The 27,102-nt window shown below is 48.2% G+C and overlaps 1 protein-coding gene across 1 annotated transcript in view; it reads right to left on the reverse strand.

The window, feature by feature from the left end:
* The window catches only part of ZFC3H1 (zinc finger C3H1-type containing), a 1,590,362-nt gene that overhangs the window by 882,127 nt on the left and 681,133 nt on the right, over positions 1-27,102 (reverse strand). Inside the window, exon 17 of the mRNA XM_069628251.1 lies at positions 17,041-17,172. Within this exon, the coding sequence (XP_069484352.1) occupies positions 17,041-17,172 (132 nt within the window). The remainder of the gene's footprint in view (positions 1-17,040; positions 17,173-27,102) is intronic.

The following is a 27,102-nucleotide window of genomic DNA, read 5'->3' on the forward strand; positions in this document are numbered from 1 at the left end:
AGGTTTTTGAAATGCATGTTCTGTACGAATCCAGTTTTGAGCCAGTCGTCAAGGTAAGGATAAACTGGGGTGGATTGCCTGCGCAGGTGAGCCGCTGCTACTGCCAGCACCTTTGTAAATACCCTTGTGGCTGAGGCAATGTCAAAGGGAAGGACATTGAACTGATGGTGCTTGTCCTCTATCATGAACCTTGGGTATTTTCTGTGCATTGGCAACATTGAAATATGAAAGTATGCATCTTGCATGTCCAATGTTGCCATGTAATCCCCCTGTGTTAGTAGAGGGATTACCTCTTGCAATGTTATTATTCTAAACTTTTGTGGTTTGACAAATTTGTTCGCTCGGCGCAAGTCTAGCACAGGGCGCATGGGGAGATCCTTTTTGGGTACAAGGAAGTACACTGAATAAATACCCTTGTTTACCTGTAGAACGGTGACGACTGATCGCGCCCTTTTCATGCAGGATCTCGACCTCTTGTGCAGTACGATCTTCAGATGTTCTGGTGACAAACGCCTGGAGCTTGGTGGTCAGTATCGAGGTGGTCAGCTGAACTTGACACAGTAATCATAGGTGACTGTCTTGAACACCCACTGGTCTGTGGTAATCCCCTCCCATGCGTGGATGAATGATGTTATCCGTCCCCCGACCGGGGAGGCATGGGAGGGGACCCGTATTGGCGAGTGATTTCTGATTGGAGGCTGGAGAGCCTCTAGGGGTGGTGCTCCTAACCCTTTGTTTGACACAGTGCTGCCCTCAAGACAGATATTGGTTTGAGGCAGCTAACCCCTGTCCCTAGGACCTTGTGTTTCCTGTTCCATACCGATTGTGTGAGGAAAGCGTGTCTGCGAAAGGAGCGGCAAGAGCTTCACTTCGCTGCTGAAAAGGCTTTAGAATGATCTGATTGATTGACTGAAGCCTTGCTCCTTGTTCGCAGTTTCTAGTGCCTCATCTACCGCTTTACCAAACAGGTTAGATTCCTCCACCGGTTTGTTAATGAGGGACGCAGGTTTCTGGCTTGAACCCTGAATATTTCAACCATGCGTGCCTCTTCAATAGGGTACCTTGTGCCAGAGCTCTATGCCGTCTCTGTAGCATCTAGGTGTTCTTAAGAATGTTATGATTGACCTGCGTCCCTTCCAAAACAATCGCCAGCAGGCATGACCATGTTGGCTCAGGGACCTCTTGCATTCCTTCCTGGAGCAGATTCCACGGAACATCGCCGTAGCTGGCAAACCATGTAATATCGTTGGCAATTCTGGTGGAATAGGCTGCCGCATTTGTGACAAGCTTCCCCAGGGCACACACATTTTTGCAGTCCTTGTCCGGTGGGAATTCACCCGTGGGCAAGGGTACTCCTGCTCTTTCTAGTCGTAGTCATCACTAGGGAACCTGGTGCAGCATGTCCCCGAATGTATAGTGTCTGTAGGTGAGGGGCGAAAAAGCTTCAACCCGTGGGTTCGCTGCTCTTGTTTACGATGCCAGCAAAGAAGGGGTGATACGCTGTTTAATGGAGTTGAGAAAAGGTATAGTCTGGCTTGCAGGTGGTTTCGCCTTCAGAATATCTACCACAAAGTCAGAGTCTTGACTGCTTCTTGCATGGCAATCTGAAAATGTTCTGCCGCTTTCTCAGAATAGCATTAAATGCTATCTGATAATCTATGGGAGATGCCCGTCTTAGAGGAGATGCGGGAGGATCCATGCACAATGTGTCAGGTTGTGGTGTATAGGTTGGTGATAGCCATGGTGCATTAACCACTGCTGCTCATCCCCCCCAATCTGGGGCATGGTCAATAGGGTCTTCAAAGGGATCATCTTCCTGTACATAAGGGTCCAGAGGAACCTCCTCTGGTTCCATAAGGTCAAACACCTCATGAAGAAGGCAGGAGGTCCTTTGAAACTAAGATACAGTAGGGTATAGGTCTTCCTCACTAGGTCTTTTAGGCATGGTAAACCTCTCTGAAAAGTCCACGAATACTGAGAGTTTATTCATACACCCCTCAAACCTGTCCCTGGTCCATAAAGATGAGAAAGAGGCATCTGGAGTGGGGATGGGCTCTTCTTGGGGATCTGTGTGCTTAGTCAGTCGAGATTTATCTGGAAGAGTCTTAGCCAGAGGCTGGTGACCTTCAGAATAGCCTTCCTGCCTTTCTCGGCGTGTGGACATGTCCCTCGACCTGTCTTTAGGTCTATTTGCCGCCGAAACGATGTTCGCGAGACTCTCGTGGATTTTCAGCATATCTGGGAGGATTGCGACTGTTCCAGCAGCTTCGCCGTAGCTTTCGACGTTGCTGGAACCTTCTGCACCGGCGCGCTCTTAAGAGGTGTCTTGACGCTCTTATGAATCTTGGTGCTGATGCCCTTGTCAGTGGAGTGCCATACGCCTGGCGCTGAGGCGGTTGCGGGGAGGGCTGCCTGTGGATCTGTGGCTTCCATCGAAAGGAGTGATTTCTTACCTTAACTCCATTTCTCCAACGTTGGTATCTTTCAGGGATTCACATGCTGTGAATATTTCCCCGTTGTCGGGTTGGGAAACCTCGGTAACTAACTTTTTTATGGAAAACTGCAACACTTTAGTCTCCTATCAAAGTCCTTTTTGGGCGCTGAAAGCCCCACCAATAGGACCCCTGGTATAAATAGCGCTGCCCCCACGGCTTCCCTTCAGATTTTAACCTCCAAAGTAGAGGGAACCCGATCCCAGGTTTGTCTGCAGGGGCAGCCAGCGGGCGCATGTGAATCCATGAAATATACCAATGCTGGAGAAATTGAGTTACAGGTAAGAAACTACTCACTTCACCAGCATTGGATCTTTCATGCAAACCAACAAACAGTATTCGATCACATACAAGAGAAAACAACCCAGCAAGTGATATAGCAAATAGAAAAAACCCTGAAGCTGTGGGGACAACTTATTGAAACAATCATTGGGAGGACCGCACGCCCCACTAGCACATCCTCCACATGTTGCTGCCCCAGACAGTAATGCCTGGTGAAGGTATGTGGCACCGCCCAGGCGGCTGCCTGTCAAATTTCGACCAGCAGTATCCCAGACCATGACGCCGCTGATGATGATGACGCCGTAGACCGCGTAGAATGACCCTTCGGAGCACCCCTCAAAGGCTTGCCAGCCTTTGTGTGACAAAACAAAACTGTAGAGGAAACCCAGCAGGAAAGTCCTTGCTTGGAGATGGCCTGCCCCTTTTTGGATGGCCCAAACGCCACAAACAGCTGCTGTGACTTCCTGAAGTCCTGTGTGCGATTAAGATACAATTTCAGGGCCATCTTAACTTCCAGAGAATGCAGGGCCCTTTCCGCTGGCGTGGAAGCATTAGCAAAGAACGAGGGTAATGCAATAGAGGCAAGTTTGTGAAATGCTGACAGCACTTTCTGGCTAAAGTGCGGGTAAGTGGCCAGGAGAACCGTTTCCTTCATAAACCTTTAGTAAGGCAGGTCAATGACCAGTGCTTGCAATTCTGACACCCGCCTGGCCGAGGTAATCGCCACTAGAAAAGCCACCTTCCATGAGAGGACCTTCAAGGGAACCGTTGATATGGGTTCGAAAGGAGGTTTCATCAAAGCCGCAAGTACTACATTAAGGCTCCACACCGGTGCAAACTTCAACGGAGGAAATGTCCTTAACAACCCCTTCAGAAAATGTTTCACCAAGCGATCACTAAACAGATGAGCCGTAAGGCGCTTTCTTGTGAACTTACAAATCGCGGACAAATGCACCTTAATGGATGACGTCAGGCCGCCTTCCACCAGGTGTAACAGGTAAGGTAGAACCGGAGCAACGTCCAAAGGCTCAACGTCTGGATGACCCATACACCATTCACAGAATCTCATCCATTTATGACCATATAAGACATTTGTGGAAGGCACCCTTGCTGCCTCCAAGATCTGTCAACACACTCTGGATATTCCTAGATGACCAAACTGAGTGGTCAGGAGCCACGCCACCAGGCAGAGAGACGCAGGATCATGACGCAACACTCTGCTGTCGTCCTGAGACAGGAGATCTGGATCGGCTACCAACCGGACCAGCACTTCCACCGCCTGATGAAGGCAATCTGAAAACCACATCTGCCTGGGCCCAAACGAGGCCACCAGAATCACCCGGCACTGGTACTTCCGAAACCACTGGATGGTCCTCCAAATTAGCAGGAACGTGGGAAATCCTTACACGAAGAGGCCCATCCACGGGAACGAAAAATGAGTGCCCCAATGACTCGGGATGAGCCCCTCTGCTGGCAAACTACAGACACTGCTTGTTTTCCCTCGTAGCAAACAGATCCAACAGAGGATGCCCCCATCGCCGGAAGAGTCTCGTCACCGGCAACCCCTTCAGCCTCCACTCGTGCAGCTGACTGGCGTCCCTTCAGAGCATGTCCACTTGAACATTCAGAACTCCGAGTAGATAGAAAGCGACAATGCTGATCCCTTGAGCCAGTGACCAATGCCAAACGGCCTGCGCCTCCTTCGACAGGACCCTGGAATGTGTGCCCCTGTTTCCTTAAATAGAACATTGCAGTGGTATTGTCCGTCAACACCCTCACCACTGATCCATAGAAGAAACGACTTCAGGGCCCAGTGCACCGCCCTCAACTCAAGCACATTGACATGCAACATAGCCTCAACGCGAGACCACAGGCCCCGCACCTGTGACTTGTCGAGGTGTACCTCGCACCCTACCTGGTAAGCGTCTGCTACGATCGTAAACTGGAACTCCAGCAACAGCATGCCCCTTACAAGATTGGTCGTGCATGTCCACCACTGAAGGGTGTCCACCAAGCCTTCGTCAACCACTAACTTGTCCGACCACAATCCTCGACTTTGCGACCATCTGTCCGTGAGGTACTCCTGCACCGGACTCATGAACAGGTGGAAATTGGGAAGAAGAGGGATGCACGATGCCATGGCCCCCCCAACAGCAATATCTAACCTCGGTCTGAGACCACTGCGCCCCCTTTCCACTCGCTTACCTTGGCCTGCAACTTCTCCACTCACTCAAAGGCTTTACCAGATTTTTCCGGGAAAGAAACTGAGCCCCGAGAAACAACTCTCTAGACAGCGTCAAATATGATTTCTCGAAGTTGATGGCGAATCCCAGCCGTTGCAAAAGCTGCATGGTCACCATGAGAGACTCTCGTGTCATTTCCTGCGACTAACCCCTCACCAGCCAATCGTCCAGGTAGGGGTACACATGATGACCCTCCCTCCGGGAGAAGGCCGGCACCGAGGCCAGACACTTCGTGAACCTCCTGGGGGGACGACTTCAGGCCAAACAGGAGGACCCAAAACTGATATTGTTCCCCTCCAAATACAAAAAAGCAGGAACTTGCGGTGCTTCTGCCTCATATGGATGTGAATATAGGCATCCTGCAGATATACAACAACGCCAGGAACTCAGCCGGCTGCACCGAACAGATGACATTGGAATGGGTGAGCATCTTGAAGTTCTGGCGTTGCAGACTCTTGTTCAACGCCCGAAGATCTAGAATAGGCCTCCACTTGCCAGTAGGCTTCTTCACAAAGAAGTGCCGGTAGTAAACCCACTGGCCTCGCTCCGCAATCCTGCCGCAAGACTGGAAGATGCATCTGCAGCACATGCACCGGCGAAATAGGGACCGGAGGACGCCGGAACCCCAACGAGTGAACAAGATGTACCGTGTCTAGCACCCAGCGATGGGATATCCTTTGCCACTCGTCGACATGGATAGCGACCCTGCCCCCCAGCAGATTGTCCATATGGCAGTTATTGTTGAGCTTTTTGTCTGCCAACCCTTACCCGCAGAGGACTGCAAACCTTTCTTTCGCCGAGCTTAGATCGCTGATAACATTGAGACAAGTAGCTGGAGCACCCGTATCCTCAATCTCTGGCGGAAGCAAACGGGACCTTCCCGGAGGCTCCATGAAAAACTCAAAAGGAGCGAAAAGAGCAACCACTTTGCAAGAAACCCAAGGATTTAGCAGTTTCCGTTTTCTCTTTCCTCCCTTTCAGGGACTCATCAATTTTCTCGCCGAACAAGTGTTTGCCCTCACAGGGCATATCGATGATCTTATATTGGACCTCCAGCCGAAAGTCTAGACTTCGATCAGGTCTGCCGTCGGAGCACCACCCCGTTATTAACTTGTTTAAAACCTGACTCCGCCAGGTCCACAGCAATATTGATGCTGTGTTTGGAGGCCTCCTCCCCCTCTCTAACCAACAGCCAGCATTGCTTCCTTTAGGTGTCGCTCCAGCAGATTCTCAAGAATCTGGGCCAGCTGATGCCACATTTCACAATCATATGTGGACATAATCGCCAATTAATTAGCAGCCTTCACAGTTGTAGCCCCTACCGTCAAGACCTTCTTTCCAAAGGCGTCCTGCTTCCTGGCCTCACTGTCCGGAGGCATACCACATTTATGTTGGCTATGGGCCTTACGACTAGCAGCCGCCAACACCACGGACTTGGCCGTGGCCTGCAACACCAGGCATCTAGAGGTAGACTACGGAGCCTTTAATTTCTTTTCAAGGTGACCTTTCACCGCCAGCTATGAAATCGGGTGGCGCATCGTGCGCAGGCCCTCCTCCCACACGTGGTTGAAAATCGGCACAGAGAAGACCACCTTCCTCCGCTCGCCCATATGGTCGAAGAGGAAGCAGTCCCTTCGTTCCTCTTCAGGCGCCAACCCAAACTCCAGACACGCTTTCGACATGGCGTGGAACGCCCCAATATTATCCGGAGGCGATGGTAGTGCCGGACTACAGGGCTGCTCCACCTCCGGGTCCGTGTCCCACGAGTCATCCCTCGACAGCAACGACAACAGTAGTTAAGGTGCCCCGCATAACACTCATGGTCCGATTCACGTAGCTCGATTTCTTCAGGATGAGACCGTGGACGACCCAACCCCACCGGCAACCGTGCCGGAGGAGACTTCCTAGGTGCCCCACCAGACAACTCCTCGACCACCGGCACCGTCGTACTCTGAGGCGGCAAACTCACATCCAGTTACCCCAACAAAGTATGAAGCATAGACAGCACTTGCAAAGACAGCAGAGATTGCAGGTTAACCAATGAGTAAAGGGGTGGCATAGCCCCCACCCAACTCAAAGATGAAGGCCTCACATTCTGCAGACCCAGAGACGGCAGGTCAAACACCAGCTCCGGTTCCTCCTCCATTCCGGAAGAAACAGAAAACGTAGCTGGATCTTGCTGCAAAATGTTCTCAGGAAGGATGGACTCAAATGCGGCGGACTGCCACGCCCAACCCATCGTAATCAACGCTTCCATCTGTGATGACAACAGCAGCGGACCACTATCGGTCAGAGCCGTGGACGGCGCCAAAGACACCACCGTCGACGACAGGACCGTAGATTGCAGCACTAACGTCAACGATTGAACCACCATCAACAAGCTTGTGGTCGGAACCGCATCCCCTGGCTCGATTTCACCAGTACCGTGCTTCAAAGACTCCTAGCTTGTTCAAGACTTGTGATGTCTCTGGACAAGTGCTTCAACGAAGACTACTTCGGCTTTGCCAGGTCTTGCTCTGATACCGTAGAGTTCAGGCCTACCACCAAGACCCCTTGGACTTGTCCAGCGGACCATGTTTGGACAACATAGAGCCACTCAACGCCTTCGAATGATGCAGCCTAGACGAAGGCTTGCTGCCTTTCCCCACTTCCGACGCAGGCAACGCTGCCCGATGCTTCCAAGCAGGGGGGTTCTGCCGACGCTGCTCGGCGATGCTCTGTAGCCTTCTCAGCTCTTCCTGAAGACTGGCTCCCCCGATCCGAACCCACCTCAAGCCGGGTACGTGCCCTCATTAAGCCAACATATGAGCCGTTGATTACGGTCTTTCAAGGTCTTCTGCGAAAACCCCCGACATATCTCGCAGGCGTCCGCCAAGTGATGGGGGTAGAGACAGTAAAGGCAGTCCATATGACCATCCCCTTTGTACACCTTCATGCCGCAGGTAGCACAAGGCCGAAAGAGACTTCTTCTGAGCTACCAATGACATCCTAGCCCACGAACCAAACGCACTTGCAAAAACACAAACAAACACGAGGTGATCCAACAGTTTGGAGACGGTTGAAATCTGAAGGGAAGCCGTGGGGGCGGGGCTATTTATGCCAGGCGTCCTATTGGTGGGGCCTAAAGCGCCCAAAAAGGACGTTGATGGGATGCTAAAGTGTCAACCTTTTCCATAGGAAAACACTAAGTTAAAGTTACTGAGGTTTCCCAGCCGGACGACGGGGAAATATTCACAGAATGTGAATCCATGAAAGATCCAATGCTGGAGAAAATTGGCGTACCCGTTGGGAGTCTTTGACCGTCCCGACGAGAGCGTTGAGGCGGGTTGTGTCTTTAGCTTTGTGAGTAGTGTGTGCGTCCTCGTTGCCGGGGTGTACACTCCCCATAGCAGACCAGGTGGCCGGCCTGCCGGGGATGGACGAATCAGAGCGATGCTGCTCTGAAGACAGGTCGATGGCATTGTTGTCGGAGCCACAGCCGTCACTCAATTCCTCGTCACCATCGGCGCCTGTGGCGGCGGGGGGAGCTACCCTCAGTCTGCTTCATGGCATAGGCTGCCCACCACTTAACTCGCCGTTCTTTTATTGTCTTAGGGCGAAAGAGATGCCAAGACCGACAGGACTCCTCATGGTGATCTCGCAGTAGACGCTTATTGCACCTCTGGTGCGTGTCCTTCCAGGGGCATTTGCTTTACAAGAAGGGCAGCATTTTAAAAGGTGTCCTGTCCATAGCTCAGGTTTACAGCAAAACCAGAAGGGAAAAGTGTAGAAGGAAATATATTCTTCAAAAGAAATGGAGCCCCGGACCACACACTCCCTACTGTGCAGGCCTGGCTGGAGGAACAAGGCCACACAGTCGACAGCATCGACCGGAGCACCAACCGCCGAAGGCTGGAGTTGTCTTGCGCGGTGGTAGGTAAGTAGTCAGAGACAAATATATAAACAGGAGGTCATGGACAAAGATTAATTTGCAATTTGTTTTCGACTTCCGCATAAGGCGACCAGCCAGCTAGGTGGAAAAAAACAATCTGAGGGACCTCGACGCGTGAGGGATTTTGGATACACTACACGTCACGTGGGGGATAGTGTTAAAGGCACGCCCATGTCGATGACCCCTTTCGATCCTCGAAATATGAGGTGCAATACTCCGCAATTACCAATAGATGTTGGACTATATGCACACCATGTGATTCTAAGCAGATTCACAAGCAGATAGAAAATTATGCGAAAAGGATCCACTCAAAGTTGGGCCCGCCTGCACCAATCCTCTGCTTTTGGACCCCACCCAAGGCAGTTGACTGAGCCCCGGGCCACCTCCTCAGTCTCAAGGCAATCTGAGGTAACAACCAGGGTGCACAGTATGGGGCCTTTCGCTCCTCCTCCTCCTCCTCCTCATCTTCCAACGCAGAGAACAGCGTCATGACCCTGGCCCTCACTGGCAAGTCATCCTCCCAGATAAGGCCAGGTTCCGGGCCTCCATTATGGCCTCCAGGCTCTTTGCACCTCATCCAAGACTCTCTTGGAGTCAGTCCTGGCGCCTTTGGTGCCAGACTCGATCATTGTGGAAACCAACATTAGGAAGGGACTGTTTACATGGAACTACTTTATTAGGGGACTTCAGCTAACAGGGAGGCACTCACATAGCTAAGGTGCAAAGAACTGAGCTATGCAGTATAGTGTTTAGGGTGTGGCTGGGCCCGAGACTACTTCATCTGGACTACTTTACCTTCGACTATTTAAACCACACCCAAACAGCAGAACAAGCTTTGCGTTATTCTGCTGTTTGCAGCGCGACGCTCACCGTGTCTAGATCGGGTCTCCAGTGTTCCTTGATGAGCGCTTGTCCTGACACCACGAACCTGAAGAGAAAGAGAACATCGTTAACATAATCTTACATGTGAGTAGCCTCCTGTCTTTGACTCATCTCCGACAGCAGATCCCGCTTTCCTGAAGATACTCGACCCAGCGAACTCCATCAATCTGGCACCGCATGTCTTCCGAATACAACAACCTGGAAAAAGAGAGAAAGGCAGCATTAGAGAGCACTTAAGCACATTTCCTCGTGAACGACGAAAGCCACAAGATCCTTACCTGGTTAGTCATCTTTTGGTCAGCATTATTTCGGGAACCTCACTGCGCTCGAAGAACACCGCGGTCTCCGAAGAAGGGAGAAAAGCAAAGGTTAGCAGAAAAGGACAAAACAGCGCTGCGCACTACTCACCGGACAGCACCGCGCTCATCGCACCTTCACTTGCTGGCTCGTGCTCATCACCAATCTGCAGGACAGCGCCAAAACATCTTTCCATACCTAAGAGGAAGAGAAAAAACAGACATTTTAAATACAGAAGAAGAAAGAACAAATTACAAAGACTGTAAGGCAGCAAACCTACCTTGTCAAAACTGAGTCGCAGCAGGCCTGGACTCCAGCAGGGCTCGCACCAGTGAAGCAACTTGGTCGCTGCACCCCCTCCACAACTACGCACCCCTGCCACGAGGAGCAGGACAGAAAATGCACTTTATAAAGAATCAAGGTGAGGAGAAGACCCCAGGGGAGGATTCGAATCTAAGAGAGGTGGGAAGACACTACAGGAGACAGTCAAGTCTTGAACCCAGTTCTCCTGTATTTCAGGCCTCACCTCATCTGAGACATTACCCAGGGATCAGAGAGAGGGTTCGAGGTGCAAGTCATCCAACCAGGGCTGAGTGGCGTCCCCGTGGATACCAGGTGAGCGTAACAAACAGGCTCACGCTCGCCCGAGCCACCTGACTGGAACTCGCCAACAGGCAAGATATTTATTTATACCGTGCCATACCCCACAGGCATCAGGGCGCAACGCTAACATTTAAAAACTTTAAGATTTAATGGCTAGTTTATTCAGAGGGTTTTTAGGTTTTTCCTAAAAACCTCGTAGTTTGCCACTGTATGCATTGATATGGGGAGCTTATTGCATTTTTTGCAGCGGGAAAGGGAAAAGATATGCCAGATCCTCTAGCTCTTTTGACCTGTGGTATGGTCAAGCGATGTGAAGCGCTGGAGCGCAGAAACCTGCTTGGTGAGTATTTACTTACTGTTTGCTTCAGGTATTGTGGGGCTTCTCCATGCACACATTTATGAATAAGGGTCAATGTCTCAAATTGAATTCTTTTTTCTATCAGTAGCCGGTGAAGCTCCGTACAATACTGTGAGATGTGATCCTTCGTGTTGAATTGAAAATTATTCTGACAGCGTCGTTCTGGATTGTCTGCAACTTTTGCATGTTCCCTTTGCCAACAATGGCCAATCAGGTGTTTCAGTAATCCAACTAGCGCATAATTCTGGCCCTGACCAAAATCTCGCATTTTCTGCGAGATACTAGTGGGTTTATCTGAGGATTTTAAGATGGTAGTGAACGTTTTTAGTCACATATTTGACATGAGCATCCACATTTCTGACTCGGCCATCAAAGCATGTGTCGCCCACCACTTTGTTAGTCGTTTAAGGGTATTGGGCCTAAAATGTTTACAGTATGCGGAACGTGTCTCTTGGTGATCGCAAGGAAGGCAGAGGTTACACACTCTTGTGAGTGTCCTTCCACAGATATTTCTTGTTGCAATTAGGACAGAAATTAAATGGAGTTCGCTCCATGGTGTATGTAAATATTAAGGGCAACAAAACAGAAGCAGGAAATGGACGACTGCTTTCTTTGTAAGAAAGGAATCAGTCACCCCCCTCTCGCTACTGAAAAGCCAAAGCCAGATGTAGGCCGAATCATGTTAGCGCAACGATGGTCTGTTTTGGACATCGAGTTGGTCTTCTGTAAAGATGTAGCAGAGCGCTAACCAACGAAATATTAATAAAAGTTATAACTAAAAAAGTAGCATAGCTACAGGACTCCGCGAGAACTTGTCCAACCACGAAGGCGGAAAGAAATTATCTGAGGGACCTCGACACGTGAGGGATCATGGGATAAGATTACAATTGATTATACTGAACTGCATTAGCCTACTGTGAACTGCATTAGCCTACTTGTATTTAGCGCCATGCTACTCAAAGCCAACAACAAGATCCCTCACAAGATCTCTAACCTCCTCCCCAACACTATCACCAGTCTACTCACACATGCACTCACCTTATCCACTCTCTATCTTATCAAAACATACTCCAACATCAAAGGCATGGTCCCCCCCACCACACCTGATCTACCCCTCCCTGCCACTGTGCCCACCTGCATTCTCACACCGACACCCACTCACACATCCAATGCCACCCCTTGCTCACTCATCCTCAGACACTCCAGACTCAGGACCTGCACTCAACCACTTGACATCAGCTGCCACCCTACAGCTACATTGAACACACGCGCAAACTAGCTGCACACCATCACCAATGCCGCTGTGTGGACAACCCCTCCGCACCATTGCAGAAACAGCTAGCCCCCACACTAGCCCCAAGTCCAAAACGACTCCCCCTCTCCTTAAATGTGCCCTCCTGAAAGTCCGCTCACTCACGGCGCATGCGCTAGAAATTTATGATCTCCTAGACAGCCTTAAGCTTGACCTACTAGCCATCACGGAACATGGCCTCATGAAGCTTCAGGTCCATCCATCCCTCTGGCACTCCCACCAGGTTATACTATCTTCAGGCAAGACCGACATTCTCGCACAGGAGGCGGGGTAGCTCTCATCTCTAAAGAAACACTCTCTTAGATCCATCACTCACCCCTGGGACAGCAACTCAGACAGGTTATCTGCTAAGCTTGCCCTGTCCCCCAATTGCACCGTCAACATTCACGTACTCTATCGTCCCCCAGGCCTTCCACTAGACTTCCAGGACCACCTCCTGCATCTACTAAGCAACATGAAAGGCTCCACTAAGACCTTACTTCTCAGAGACCTAAACCTAGGGTCTAATGACCCTAAAGGTAATGCTGCCAGCTCCCTCACCAAGGAACTTAGACTAGGTTTTACACAAAAAATCTCTGGCCCCAAACACATCAAAGGCTGCACCCTTGACGGGTCGCTGACCATAACTGCCTAACCCCTATCATCGCCAACACGACGCTACCATGGACCCATCACCAGTGCATTGAGTTCACCCTACCTCCTCTACCACCAAAATTCTCACCCTTGCCCCCTTACACTAGCAAGAAGCTCCAAAAAACTGAAAGACCACCTCCTTCGCTCACAACTCAACATCCCTGCACTAGCCCCAATTGTTTCTAATGACCCTAATGCATTAGCTTACATCTACAAAGATGCTCTATCCAGAACCATTAACGTCATCCATCGCTCCACTTGAAACCCTAAAAAGGCAACAAAAAAAACTCTACTCACTAACTCGTGGTTCACCGATGAACTTCAGTCTCTACGCTCCTATAAAAGGGAGGCTCAAAAAAACTGGATAGCACAACCAAGCGAGGTTACAAAAAACTGCTTTAACCAAATCTGCTGACTATGCAAAGATGCCATCACCAACGCTAAAGCTAAATCCTTCAATGTCCGTATCAACAATGCCAAATAGCGATCTAAATAAATCTTTGCCATTTTCAACTAACTCATATCTCCCCCGAATACACCAGACAAAATAACTAAAGACAAAGCCTGGTGCTCTAGTATTCAAACCGCCATGCTAAATAAAATAGAGCTCCTTCAAAGCAAAATCAAGGGTCATCACAAAGCCCTAGCCTACACTCTTGGGCCGAATAAACCTGACCCCTCTCCCCCATCAACCAATTCCAAACCACTATTCACCTTTAAAGATATTTCAGAACTGGAAGTCACTAACATCCTCAAAAACCTTAAGCCCTCTACATGTAAAAGGAGGCATGTCCTCCCAAACTGATAAACTGCTCAGACCTCCTTGTCCCACTTATAACAGCCTTCTTTAAAGCCTCATTCAGATCCGGAATCATCCCTTCTAGCTTCAAAGAAGCGTGGGTACGCCCCCTTCTAAAAAGAAAAGAAAAACACCCTTGACCCTATACAACCCAACAACTACCGACCCATAACAATGGTGCCATTTCTCCTCAAGATCCTGGATAAAGCTGCCCACTGCCAAATCCAACATTTCCTTGAAACCCACTCAATTCTTGGTTCCAGACAATCTGGGTTTCGGAAAGGTCACGGCACAGAAACGGCACTGGTAGACCTAAAAACCAGATCATACAAATCATGGATAAAGGCAAGCCTGCCCTCCTGCTACTTCTAGACCTCAGCTGCTTTCGATCTCGTAGATCACAGTACACTCACTTCACACCTTACCCACATAGCCAGCTTCTACAAAGAAGCGGCGCTGTGGATTACCTCCTTCCTCAAGGGAAGGGCAATGAAAGTATTCTCAGACCTAGCCTATGCTGCCCCCACCACCATTCACTGTGGAGTCGCACAGGGCTCATGCACGGCACCAAACTCTACAACTTGTTTACGAAGCCCCTCTTCGACAAGCTTGACGTATCAACCACGCTGATGACACTCAAATACTTTTACCACTCACTGGCTCCTACACTAGAGATGGCCAAGCTCTTCACACAATATACACCACCATCCAGGCTTGGATGGCAGCCAACGGCCTATGCCTCAATGGAGAGAAGACCGAAATCATCATTTTAGGCCTAAGAACCACACTAACCAAGCTAGACAATTTATACTCCAACTTTACTATTGACAATACCATCATCCCCATTTTCCTTGTCAGTAAAGACCCTAGGCGTCTAATGTCCAGATAGGTTAGCGCCATCACATCCGCCTCAGCACACACAACTAAACTCAAATGCAGTAGAACCATACTTATCCAAGCCCAACTGCCTCTCAATTGCCAGAGCCACTATTGGAGCCAAACTGGACTATTGCAACGCCCTCCTAGAAGGCACTTCCAGACACAACATAAACAGACTTCAAATCACGCAGAACAATGCGCTCAGAGCAGCATTAAGCCTTCCCAAAAGAGAACAAATCCCTCAGGGTAGACAGGCAGCCCATTGCCTCCCTGTTAAAGAACGCATCAGCTTCAAAATCCTCACACTCACCAAAAATGCCTCTCACTCTCAGCTCTGTCATATCTGGCTCAAACATTATCCAAACCCACTCACTCCAGACCTACCAGAACGCGTTACACCAACCTTCTTCATACGCCCCACATCAACAGATCCAAAGGGGGAGGACTAGGTTTCCCATACATAGCCACTAAACTCTGGAACGTCCTACCCACAGACATCTGAACAGAAAATTCTCTTCTCACTTTCCGCAAAAAACTCAATACCCTCCTCTTCATCTGACCCCTTGCAGCCTGGCTACATGTCTGTATATATGATTTCAATTGTTTTATCACCTCTATAACTAAGTGAAATGGTCTCTAACCAGCACCACGATGCCTCCGGGCTGCTGCGCGCTCAACAAATGCCAATAAATGACACGCCCAGTCAACGCCCCTTTTCGAACTTCAAAAACAATGTGCATTACTCCAAGCCTAACACTACATGTCAGCCTATGCAAAGCATGTGATACGAGGCAGATCCACAGGCTTCAGGAACAGGTTTATTCTCGAGTGTTGTACTATAATATCACCTGCTAGTTTCATTTTTGTATGTGTTAAAAAGCCTAAAATAAATCACAAATGTATACATTCCTGTCTACATTGAATTAGTGTGCTTCGCTGTGTGGACTCATTGTGGACCCAAGACCCCACTCTCACCCTCCTGAGAATAGCTGTGACTGCTCTCCACATTTTGTGTTTTGGCTAAACTCTCAAGACTTCCCTGTTCACTATAACTAGGGTGGCCTCTTAGAATCTGTCTACCAGGCCAGAGTCTAGTAATCCAGCCTAACAGAACTCCAGACGATCAAATACCCGGCCATATCTGATTTTGGCTTCACTTCTACTTACTAATCAGAAGCAGGCGAGAACTTAAAATCTTCTGTTTACTTTCACACAAAAGAGGACTAAGTTGAACTAGTGAGCTCACAGATCGAGTGTGCTCTGGATACAGTAACCAAAATTCCCCTATAACAAATGTAGATAAATCTACCACCATCTAGACTGAACTAATAGTGCTATGACATCCATATAGGGGGCTTTACAACGTCACCCTAATCATGAAGGGCATAGGGTCTCACAGGGTTCCAGAGTGGTTGTGCTGGTAGAACCTTGGATCAGGACTCAAGGGAAGATGCTCAGGGGCCTCTAGACAGGTAAATAGTTTAATTCAACCAAACACATTTCCCATATTAAACCAGTGTTTGTGTTCAAACAAACTCAAAACCAATGAATAGCTGTGGGGTCAGGTATAATCGGACAAGAGGGCTACACATATTCCACTCAAGAAGATCATTTGCAGACCATCCTCCCGGTTTCAAACATTTGGTTAACTTATAAATGCACACCACTATTTTTTCTTGATATCCACTTTTACCAATGCTCCTCACTGCACCATTTCCTGTCTTTGAAGTTAACCGTTAGTTTTTTTTTGCTATTGTTTATCGGCTACAACTATCCACATCTGTCTGAAATTCCTTGGTGATTTCCCATGAGAAATGATGTTCTGGCAATCAAGAACAGTTTGAAGGAACCAGCCCAAATCAGATAGGGAGATTTGCAAAAGCAATTACACTACCTTTAAAAAGAATGCCCGGACCTACAGACACATTCTGTTTAAATTAAACTAAATTAATTGTTCAAGAAAGGAACAGGCTTGTAACAACTCAAATCAATGAATGAGACCATAGAATAGGATCCAGAAAAGTACATCCAGTCAAACGAAATTGTAATAAATACTCTATACCATGAAAATGGATATAAAAATTACTAATAAGTATGCTGGTGATTGATATTTACAGCTTGCAATTCAATGAAAAGTTATAAAAACCAAAATCGGAGTCCACACATTTCTCAATTTTGGTCTGTGCTACACACGTACAATTTATACATGATACTGTTTAATGTCCTGCACAGAGTTTTAATAGTAGACTTGAATGCCAATTATCATTCCAGTTTAGATCCACAAACCTTCATTTAAAAATATAAGACAGACATAAGGAAGTTTACTTACCACTGGCAATCATCGTCGTTACAGGTGCCAGTCAAGTCGAACCGGCAAAAACATTTTTTTGGCTCAATCATATTACTGTAGGAAACTGAACTGAGATAAAGTCTTTCCTTGGTACGAAAATAGGGACTAAACCTTGAAAAAGAAGAATACAAAGATTATGCTGCATGAAGAAATTATTCTACAGTTTTGTATAGACTGATGGTTCGACATTGGCAGTAACGAAAAATAAATTCAAAACATAGCTTTACAATGGCTCAAATTGATACTGCATCCCCCGGTACAATCTTAAAAAAACAAAAACTATCACCAACTAGCTACAAGGTGGCAACATTTTTATTGCAATGCCATGTACTACAAGAGATTGGCAGACAGCAGTGGCACCCACAACACAAAACAGAAGCAATAAAAATACCAAGTATGTCTGGAGCCGAAGCACCTCGACCAATTTGGTTCCTCAAAAATTTCCCATCACAAGGAGGTTAAGGAACATGAAAAGGGAAGCCATGAACACATGAAAAATGTGCACAGGAAATACTGCTTTGAGCAGAAATTAAGTGTTACTCACCAAAGTGACTAACATACTCCTACCTAGTCCTCTTTCCTCCATCCTGTATGGGAGTCCCTCGCTAGGGATGGGAACAGAACCTTTGTACCAGAATAATAACACTTTCCACTTTAAATGTATACATGCACGGGGGCACGCCGCTGTGAGCATGTGCACCCCTATCCCGCCCACCGCCGCTACACCTCAGTCCCTGTGATGCGGCAGCTGTATTGAACAGTTCAACCACGCTGCTTTTTTTGTTAGGGGGGGCCGATGTATGGAGGAAAGGGGACTATGGTCTAGCAGTACGTTAGTCACTCTGCTGAGTGACAATTACTCCCACATCCCGTCCCCTTTCCTCCATCCTATATGGGCGACTACAACCAATACATTCACACTGGGGAGGCGAGCTGGAATCCCTAACCAAACAGATTACGGAGTAACAGCCTGGCCAAATGCTGCGTCAACCCTGGCACTGGTATCCAGATAGTAGTGTTTGCAGGCGGCCAATGTCGTGGTCCATTTCACCGCCCTGCTGATCATTTGGCACGGTGTTAGGAAGAAATGTCAGAAATTAGCCAATTCCTCTGTACCCAGCTCTGGGGACATTTTACCTGGAGAGAATAAGGCTTTTTTTCCCCACTCATGTATTTTTAATGTGACTTGAACTAGTGTTTCCTTTGGGTGTGGAGTCTTACAAACTCCATAGGCACCATCTTTTACCTTGTGTGTCACAGCACCTTCAGTGCAGCGACACAGGGAAGTCATTTCAGATTTCCCAAAGTTTAAATAACTTCTCTTGGATAAACCACCGTTTCCAAAAGCAGTGAAGTGAAATTGACTTTACTTACATTGTAACATTCTAGACCCTTGGAGCTGGTTGAAACTCCACTGCAGTTGCTGCTGGAACCGAATAGCTATTGAGAGAAACAGCAGATCATATATGTTGCTTTTAAGTTGGCCAAGAGCTACAGGAAGATCCTCCAGACTCCCAGGAAACAGGACTGAGAGCCTGACACCTCGACCAAGTGCTGGACCCCCCCAGATGCAAGGAAAGCCCATCTTAACAGCCAAGAGTCCGTGGTGTTGCTATTTGCTTTGACACTAGGAGACGAAACCACGAAGCGCCACTGAATAGAAGTTGGTCCTTTTCTGTCGCTGGCCATCCCATTGCAGGAGTCCCCCAGACATCCTCCCTCTTGTCCCCACGACTGAGGCCCAGGAACACGGGATCTGCAGAGCTGCACATGAACAGAGGCCAAGCAAAGCCATTTTCCTCTAACCAAAGATACTGTACAATCTAAGATAACTTACCTCTTGTTCTCTGTGGAGACTCATCTTGGTTGCCCTGCAGAGTTGCTAACAGCTTCTTCACTTCACAAGCCTAATCAGCTTGTGGCCCCGCTTTGATTTCTTCTCTTCGACAAACACTTCTAAAACATTGTGGAAGACTTTTTACTTACCTGCAAGAAGTGCTTCAGCTCATATAGACTTTTGCCCAATTGACGTTGGCCACGTCTGGCTCACTGAATGACTCTTCTTTACCTCTGACATTGTGTTTTGTCTTCATTCCAGGAAAGGGTTAACTAACTTTGTATTGGGGTTACCAAAAGTACTTATCTGCTTCAGAATATGTGTGATCTCTTGTTTTGTTCCAATAACCTTTTTCTTTGACATAACCCCAAGTCTGATTCTAAATGCAAACAGTGGTATATTAATGTCCTAGTTACTAAAGTCAGCTAAGGGTGTAGGAAGTGTGTGTGCCATCCAAAAAGGGAACTTACTAAGAAATATTAGGAGTGTGTTTCATTGGAGTGTGTTTGTGTGTTGCTATTATATTGCCCCCTTCTGAAGGAGGCTTACTGACTGTTGAATACATTGTTTAATCAAGAAACCTTGTAAGACTTTATTTGAATACTTGACACTGTGAATCTCTGTCCAACTCCCCTACAGCTCTCACTGACCCCTCTTGAGATAAGCCTGGTAACTCGTCCACACTACCAACTTGTGTAGTACAGACTTATACCAAAAGTTGGGTTCCTATTGCCAGGTGGTCACAGTTGTTGTAGTGCACCCAAAGGGTACTGCATACAATCTTGCCTAACAAACGGTACAGGACGTTGGAAGGGAACAGCCGCTGCCTTGGCCCTGATGGCGTGCATGCCCCTTTGTGATTTTTTTTGCTAATCCTTGTATGCCTCCTGGATGGCAGCAGTCATCCATTTTGCTATTGAATCTTTGGACACTTGCTGTCCAGGCCATGAACCTCCAAATGTGACAAATAAGGTGTCCCATTTGCGAAATTCCTTGGTTCTGCCAAAACAGAATTGTAAGGTTCTTCTGACATCTTAACAGTGAGAGCCTTCTATGCCTCTTCCTTTGGGGGTTGGAAAGAAAGTGGGAAGCACAATCTCTTTAATGTGGCAAGAGGAGACAACCATTGGTAGGAATCTGGGGTGAGTGCGGAGCATGACATTGTCCCGATGAACCAGTGTAGGGCTCTGAGGCCACCAGAGCCCGACTCTAGATGATTCTGCGAGCTGAAGTAAGCCCCACTGGTAGCGTTGTCTTGAGCATGACTAATTTCATGTCCATTATGGCCATGAGCTCAAATGGTTTATGCTCAAGGGTGCTCAGAACAACCCTGAGATCCCAGACTAAGTGTGGGCGTCTGACAGAAGGTTACAGTCTGGTTTACCCACTAGATGGTTCTTCACTACAGGATTTGCTGAGGCAACGTAAACTATATTGCAGTATGCGCCAATGGCTGCTAGGTATGTTCTGCAGGTGGCAACCTGAAAGCCTGATCTGGCTAAATACGCCGAAAACAACACCACCTGATCCAGCTTGCAGGATAGCGGGTCCACTCCTTTTTCCTTGGACCAGAAGCAGAACCTTATCCATATGCTTGTGTACTGCTTTCGAGTAGCCCGACTCCCGGGATGATTTCTAGGTTGCAACTCAAATAGGCAAAGAAGACCAATGAGTCCACTGGGCTTGCAATATCCTATTGCAGGGGGTAATACAGGCTGCAGGTAACTGGAGGAAGTGGGTACATTGCCTGTGTACACCACAAAGGTTCCAATCACACAGCGCTAACGGTTTAATTAAAAAATGCTTGAATAGCATCAATATTGTAAGTTGGCATACCTGCCTCATACCTTTAACGATTTGCTAAGATCCATCTACATTTACGCCTCAGAGGAAGAGCATTGTTAAGCACAAAACACTTGTCAGGCTGTACCTGTTTAATAAATATTGATGCTATTCAAGCATTTTTTAACTAAACCGTTGGCACTGTGGACACCTGTGTTAAAAGGGACCCTGGGTCCGCAGGCGTTAGTTCTGCCGCTGAAGAAGGCCCACATACTGGAACTGGAGGTGTAGGTGCTGCAACCAGATCTCCTGGAGGCGTGGGTATTTGTTAGGCAGAATTATATGCAGTACCGTTTGGGAACACCACACACAATTAAGACTACAAGTGACAGTACAAATTCACCTTTGGAACAAGCCTATACTACACAGTTGAAGTGGTAGTGATGGCTGAGCAGCCAGACATCTCAAGAGTAAGTGAGCAGGATCAGATAGTTACACAAAGGACAGCAATTACTATGATTCAGGCAAACACTGACACAAGGTTTTCAAGTAAAAGAATATACATTTATTTCACTCTTCAGTTGTATAACATTACACTATTATAATCAGTCTAAAAATCACACTCTTAATACACCACACCACTTCCCTTAAATTCGAGACAAGTTAAGCTCACAAAATGAAGTGGGAGCAAAATGGCACTCCAGCAATTTAACGGGGAGGGAAAGACAAAGTTAATAGAAATTAAATCAAACCAACAGGTAAGTACTCAGGGCAATTGAACAAGAGGAACTACCGTGATAGAATCGGGTAGAAAAGGCTTAGGGCCAAAGTCAAAGGGTCAAAAAGTATTTTGCTTAAGATCGCACAGTACAGGGTAGTTTGTGGTAAAGTTTGTGGCGCGATTTCCGGACGAGGTTGGCTGACACAAAAGTTAGTTCGAAGAGAAGGACAAGCCCTCAGATTGGAGAAAGATTACAAACACTTTCACTGCGGTTGAATGAAACGAGCTACCGGATTTGCACAGTACCTTAAAACGGAGAGGAAGCTGTAGCTGAGGCAGACGTTCCTGGAGGCTCACAGTTCCTGAAGCGACTGTCGGACTGAAAAGAAGTAGGAAGACTGGAGGGTCCTGCACTACCCAGGGAAGAAACCAGCAGCAAAGCAACAAATAAAAGGTGCGCTCCTTAAAACTCAAGCAGGGTCCGACCTTCCTGGCTATCCAGCCCACTGAAGCTCTGTACAGCGAATTTGACCAGGGGAGGTGTACTGGCTTGCAGTTTGGGCAAACTGGTTGGTCCTACCAGCTCAAGGGAAGAAGTTACATAGGTTTCCTGGAGGATCTTCTCTGTCGTCGGTTTTCTGAAGATTCGGACCTGCAGCAGGGCATCACCGGGCAGTTTAGTCATTGTACGGGTCCTCTTCTGTTAGCTCCTCGTTGGCTCTTTCGTTCCAATGGCGACCCTGCCTTTCCAGTCCCAGAGACATGCTTTTTATGCAGTTTTCCCCCATTCATACAGCCTGGCTGTCATTAACAGCAGGGTGGCTGTCCTGGCAAGGACAGTCCCCTCAGCCAAACAGGAGTGCGACTTGCGTTACCAAGGGAACCCATGGCAGGGGTCCGAAGATCCCTCCCTCGCATCCTGCCTACCTAGACTTTCAGGCGCTTTAAGGAGGGCTTCTATGCAGAAGCCCGCAAAAAGACAGCGAACAAAGGAATCATCCCCGGTTTGGCACGCAGAGAAAAACACGAGAAAGACTAAAAAAAGAAATGGCAAATAAACCCAGCCGGAGCCAAAATAAAATGTATTTGGTCAAGCGGGTTTATGTTTGAGGCTAATATAATAGCCTAAAACTATACCATGGTTATATAAGATAACCGCAGTAGAAAAGTTAGGGTATATACCACTACCACCAGCCAAGTCTTAATGTAAAGGGAGTGAAAATGCTCCAAGAAGCACAGACAAAAATGGATAAGAATTAACCCTTCCCAATACTCCATGTAAGATGGGGTGTACTGGGTCTGTGGTTTAAAGTGACTAAAGTAAAGTTAATGCCAACTTTAACTTTTCTGGGGGACAGTAGTCCGCCCCAGAAAATGGAGTCGTGGGAAGTCTCAAAGACAACCCTGTGTCACTGCACTGAAGGTGAAGTGTAACACATGAAAATATGAGGCAATGAGTAGGTGAGGTTTCAGTGCTCAAGATCACACAAAAAGTGAACACACACAGCAAAACACATGCAAGAGCGGGGAAAAAGGCTCACACTTACCAGGTGAGAAAAATAAATCCTAGAAATCCAGCAAAACTGCGGAGGGACTCATTAGGTAAGGGAAATCAGCCATTTATGAACATTCTCCCTAACAGTAATGGTGGTGGAGGTACAGGCTGCTCAGGTTCCGGCTGAGGTGGCAGTGTGGGAGGCAGCATCTCCTGGATTATGCCCTTAAGAATGCTCCCCACCGCATAAGGATCAAAAATGAGTTGAAAAAATTAGATCTTCGCAAGCGGGCTGGGTGCAGTCCTGTACGGCGCCGGCTGAAGTGGAATAAAGGCCTGTTTGCTCCCACCTTACGAGTACATGCCCTCATGGTACCATGTCTGACCCGTGAATATCCGGCATGAAACAGTCCAGGTGACCGGAGTTACAGCACTCCAATCTGTCCTGGGTGCCATCTTGTCTGTACCTTCTGCACGTGGAACTGTGGACGACATGGGCCTGGGCTGGCCTGCATGCCTGAACGCAAGGGCTCCGCCCCACCCTGCACCTCAGGCGTGGGCCTAGTAGGCAATTGGATACCCAACCCCTGCCATAGGAAGGAACAAGTTACTTACCTATAACTTGTGTTCTCCAGCATGGGTCGGGCATCGATTCAATGAATATTCCCAGTCATCAGGCTGGGAATCCTCAGTAAAAGAAAAAACTTTCATTTTCACTTACAAACTTTATTTCTCATCTATACCAATCACTGAGCACTGGGTCATACTGACCCCAGCCAATGGCTGCCCTTCTCCCTAAGCCATTCTTATGGCAGCCATCTTTAGATCTGTTAAGCATGTAAAATGGCAGTTACACCAAGAAGAGCTGCAGAGCGGACGGTGGGAGGGTTCACATGTGACTCCATGCCAAACCCATGCTGGAGAATAGCTACAGGTAAGTAACTTGTTCCTTCTCCAGCATGGGGTCTGGCATGGATTCACATGCTCATGAATAAAGAATACATAACGGTACAACATTAAACAACAGGCAGTGCCAGTCTCAACAGAAGCAATTACTCTTACCTCTGGAACAGGCTCACCTTCAAGCTAACAGGTTGCCTAGCACTGCTTGGCCGATCCTGGACTCTTTTCTGGAATCCCTGTTGACGCAGTAGAATCTTGTGAAGGTGTGCTTGGACCTCCACGCAGCACCCCTGCAGATGTCCAGCATGGTGGAATGGGCTCTCGGGCAGCGAGGCAGCGGTCGGTTTGCCAACCAATGACCATGTGTGATACAGCCAGAGAGCCACCTGGAGATGGAAGCCTTGGACAAGGCCGTCCCATGGGTCACAGGACCAAAGTTCATAAATAGTTGAAATATCTTCCGGAAACTCTTTGTGCGTGCCACATAGAACTTCAGATATAAGCCACATCCAGTGCGAAGTCCTTTCAGCCAGCGACGAAAGTTTCGGAAAGAACACAGGCAACACCAAAGGCCAGTTGAGGAAGAATTGTGACTGTACCTTTGGCATGAAGGTGGTGTGCGCCCGCAGCATCACTCTGGCGTCGTGATAAGGCTGTTTGCAGGATAGGTTTTGGATCTCACCTACCCTCCTGGCACAGGTGATGGCCACGAGGAAAGCAGTTTTCCACAAGAGGAAATTGAAAGAGGACTGATGCATAGGCTCTAAAGGGCCCCCCCCCATGAGCCTCATCAGTACCAGATTGAGATCCCACGCCGGGGCAGGGGACTTCACCAGCGGGAACAAAACAGTTCTTGGAGGAACTCCTTGACGAAACAGTAGAACCAAAGAGAAGACCGTCCTGGAGACCTGGTGTAGCGGGAGATAGCCGCCAGATGCACCTTGATAGAGGTGTACACAAGCCCCGCCTTGGCCAAGGAAAACAAGTATGGAAGAATCTGCGGGCCGTGACAATTCTCTGGCAAGCACCTCCCTGCAGTCCGCCAGCAACTCGTACCCTCTGAACTCTAAGGCTGCAGGAGCCAAGCCTTCAGGTTCAGCGGTCCTGGGTCGTTATGCAGGAATGCGCATGCTTCTCTGGTGAGCAGATCCGCGACCAATGGCAGCTTAACTGGAGGCGGTGTTGCCAGGCTGAGAAGGTCCGGGCACCAAATTTGACTCAGCCACGCCAAGGCAACAAGGATCATCCTGCATTGGCACCGTTTGAGTTGATTGATGACTCGCAGCAGGAGCAGCAACGGGGGGAATGCGTACAGGAACAGGAACAGGCCTTCCAACGGGAAGGTAAACGTATCACCTATGCTCCACGGCTGGTGCAACCTTCTGGCAAAGATCTGGCATTTGGAATTTGTCGCCATCGCAAAAAGACCGATCTAGGGCCTTCCCCACCTGAGGAAAAGGTGGTCCACTTCATCCTGTCGAAGTTCCCACTCGTGGCAGGAGCGCATTACCCTGCTGACAGTCAGAGATCGTGTTCTTGACTCCCGCCAGGTGAAAAGGGATGAGGAACATCTCTTGGACGACAGCCCAGTGCCATAAGTCCTGCGCCTCTCTGGAGAGCGCTGGGGTGCTGGTGTCCCCCTGCCTCTGGATGTAGAACATCATGGTGGTGGTGGTGTCCATGAAGACCCTCACCACTTCGCCTTTGAGGGACAGAAGGACTTGAGGGCCCAAAACACTGCCCGCAACTCCAGGATATTGATGTGGAGATCCCTCTCCTCCGGCAGCTACAGGCCTCTGGCGTGGAGATGTCCCGTGTGGGCTCCATAGCCCTCCAGGGAAGGGCCCATGGTGACAGACTCCTGGTACCGTTTAGGCAAAATTGTATGCAGTACCCTTTGGGACCACTACAACCCTGACTACAGGTAATAGGAAACCCAATCTTTGGTATAAGCTTGTACTACACAGTTTTGGTAGCGTGTTGAGCAGCCAGGCTCATCTCAAGAGGGGTCAATGTGATCTTTAGGGGAGTTACACAGATTCACAGTGACAGGTGTTCAAATAAACTCTTACACAAAAGATTTCTTGAACAATTATTAATTTATCAATCAGTTAGAATAAGCCTTCCTCAGAAGGGAGAAACATAGTAATAACACACATATACACTACAATACTATATACACTTAGTCTCTAAATCAGTAAAGACCCTTTTGGGCTGGCCCACAGACAACCTACAACCTCAGGTGACTTCATTAGTTAGGGTGCTGGGGAAATTAATATCTTACTACTGACATTTAGAACACTTAGAAGTTGGTAAAAGAAAAACGTGATTAGAACAAAGATGAGACAACAAATATTCTTAAACAGGCAAATACGTTTGGATCACCCAAGCAGAGTCATTCAGTATAATAGGCTAAGCCAAAGTCAATGGGAAAAAGTCTTATATAGGATGCAGCACCTCTGGTAGGTAAGTAGAAAAAGTCTTTGCACAATGTTGTAGAAGACTTTGAAGAAAGGAAGAATCAAATGTAGGGCCAGAAGCTGTTTAGACGTGTGAGTAGAAGATGCGAGCATCTCTACAGCAAGAGGTAAGTTCGCTCAGACCTTTTACAGTACCTTAGTATTGAAGAACAAGTGCAGATGACTTTTGTTCCTGAGCAGCTCTGCAGATCTCACTGAACCTGGGCCTCAGTCGTGGGGACAAGAGGGAGGACTTCTGGGGACTCCTGCATTGCAATGGGACGGTCACCGCTCGCAACCAGCAATCTTCAAATCAGTGGCTGTTCAGTGTTTCAGCTCCTCGCATCCATCACAAATAGCAACACAGCCGTTCCTGGCTGTCGAGATGGACTTTTCTTGACTCTGGGGTCTCACACTCTGTTGAGGGGGCTCAGGCTCGGTCAGTCCTTCTTCCAAGGAGTTCAGAGGATCATCCTGGAGCTCTAGCAATGCACACAATCTGGTGTTCCTCTCCCTGGCTATACGGTTTCCAGCAGCAACTCTAGAAATTCAACCAGCTCCAAGAAAGATATCCAGGTGGCTTACTTTGGAGTTGATTGTTCCCACCAACTCAAGGGGAGAAGTCGTCCTTGCAGTGGCTTCTCTGTCGATACGAATTTGGGGTTTCAGCACAGCAGCAGGGCTTCATCAGGCAAACCAACGGTCCAGGAGTTGCAGCAGGCGTCCTCTTCAAGTTCTTTGGATTCCTTCGTCCAGTGGTTGACTGCCTTCCAAGCAAAAAGCCTCGTCTTTTATTCAGTTCTCTCCCATTAATTCCAGCCTAGCTGTCACTCACCCAGCAGGG

The sequence above is a fragment of the Ambystoma mexicanum genome, chromosome 12 (assembly GCF_040938575.1).
Source record: "Ambystoma mexicanum isolate Mex_15411 chromosome 12, UKY_AmexF1_1, whole genome shotgun sequence".
NCBI lineage: Eukaryota > Metazoa > Chordata > Amphibia > Caudata > Ambystomatidae > Ambystoma > Ambystoma mexicanum.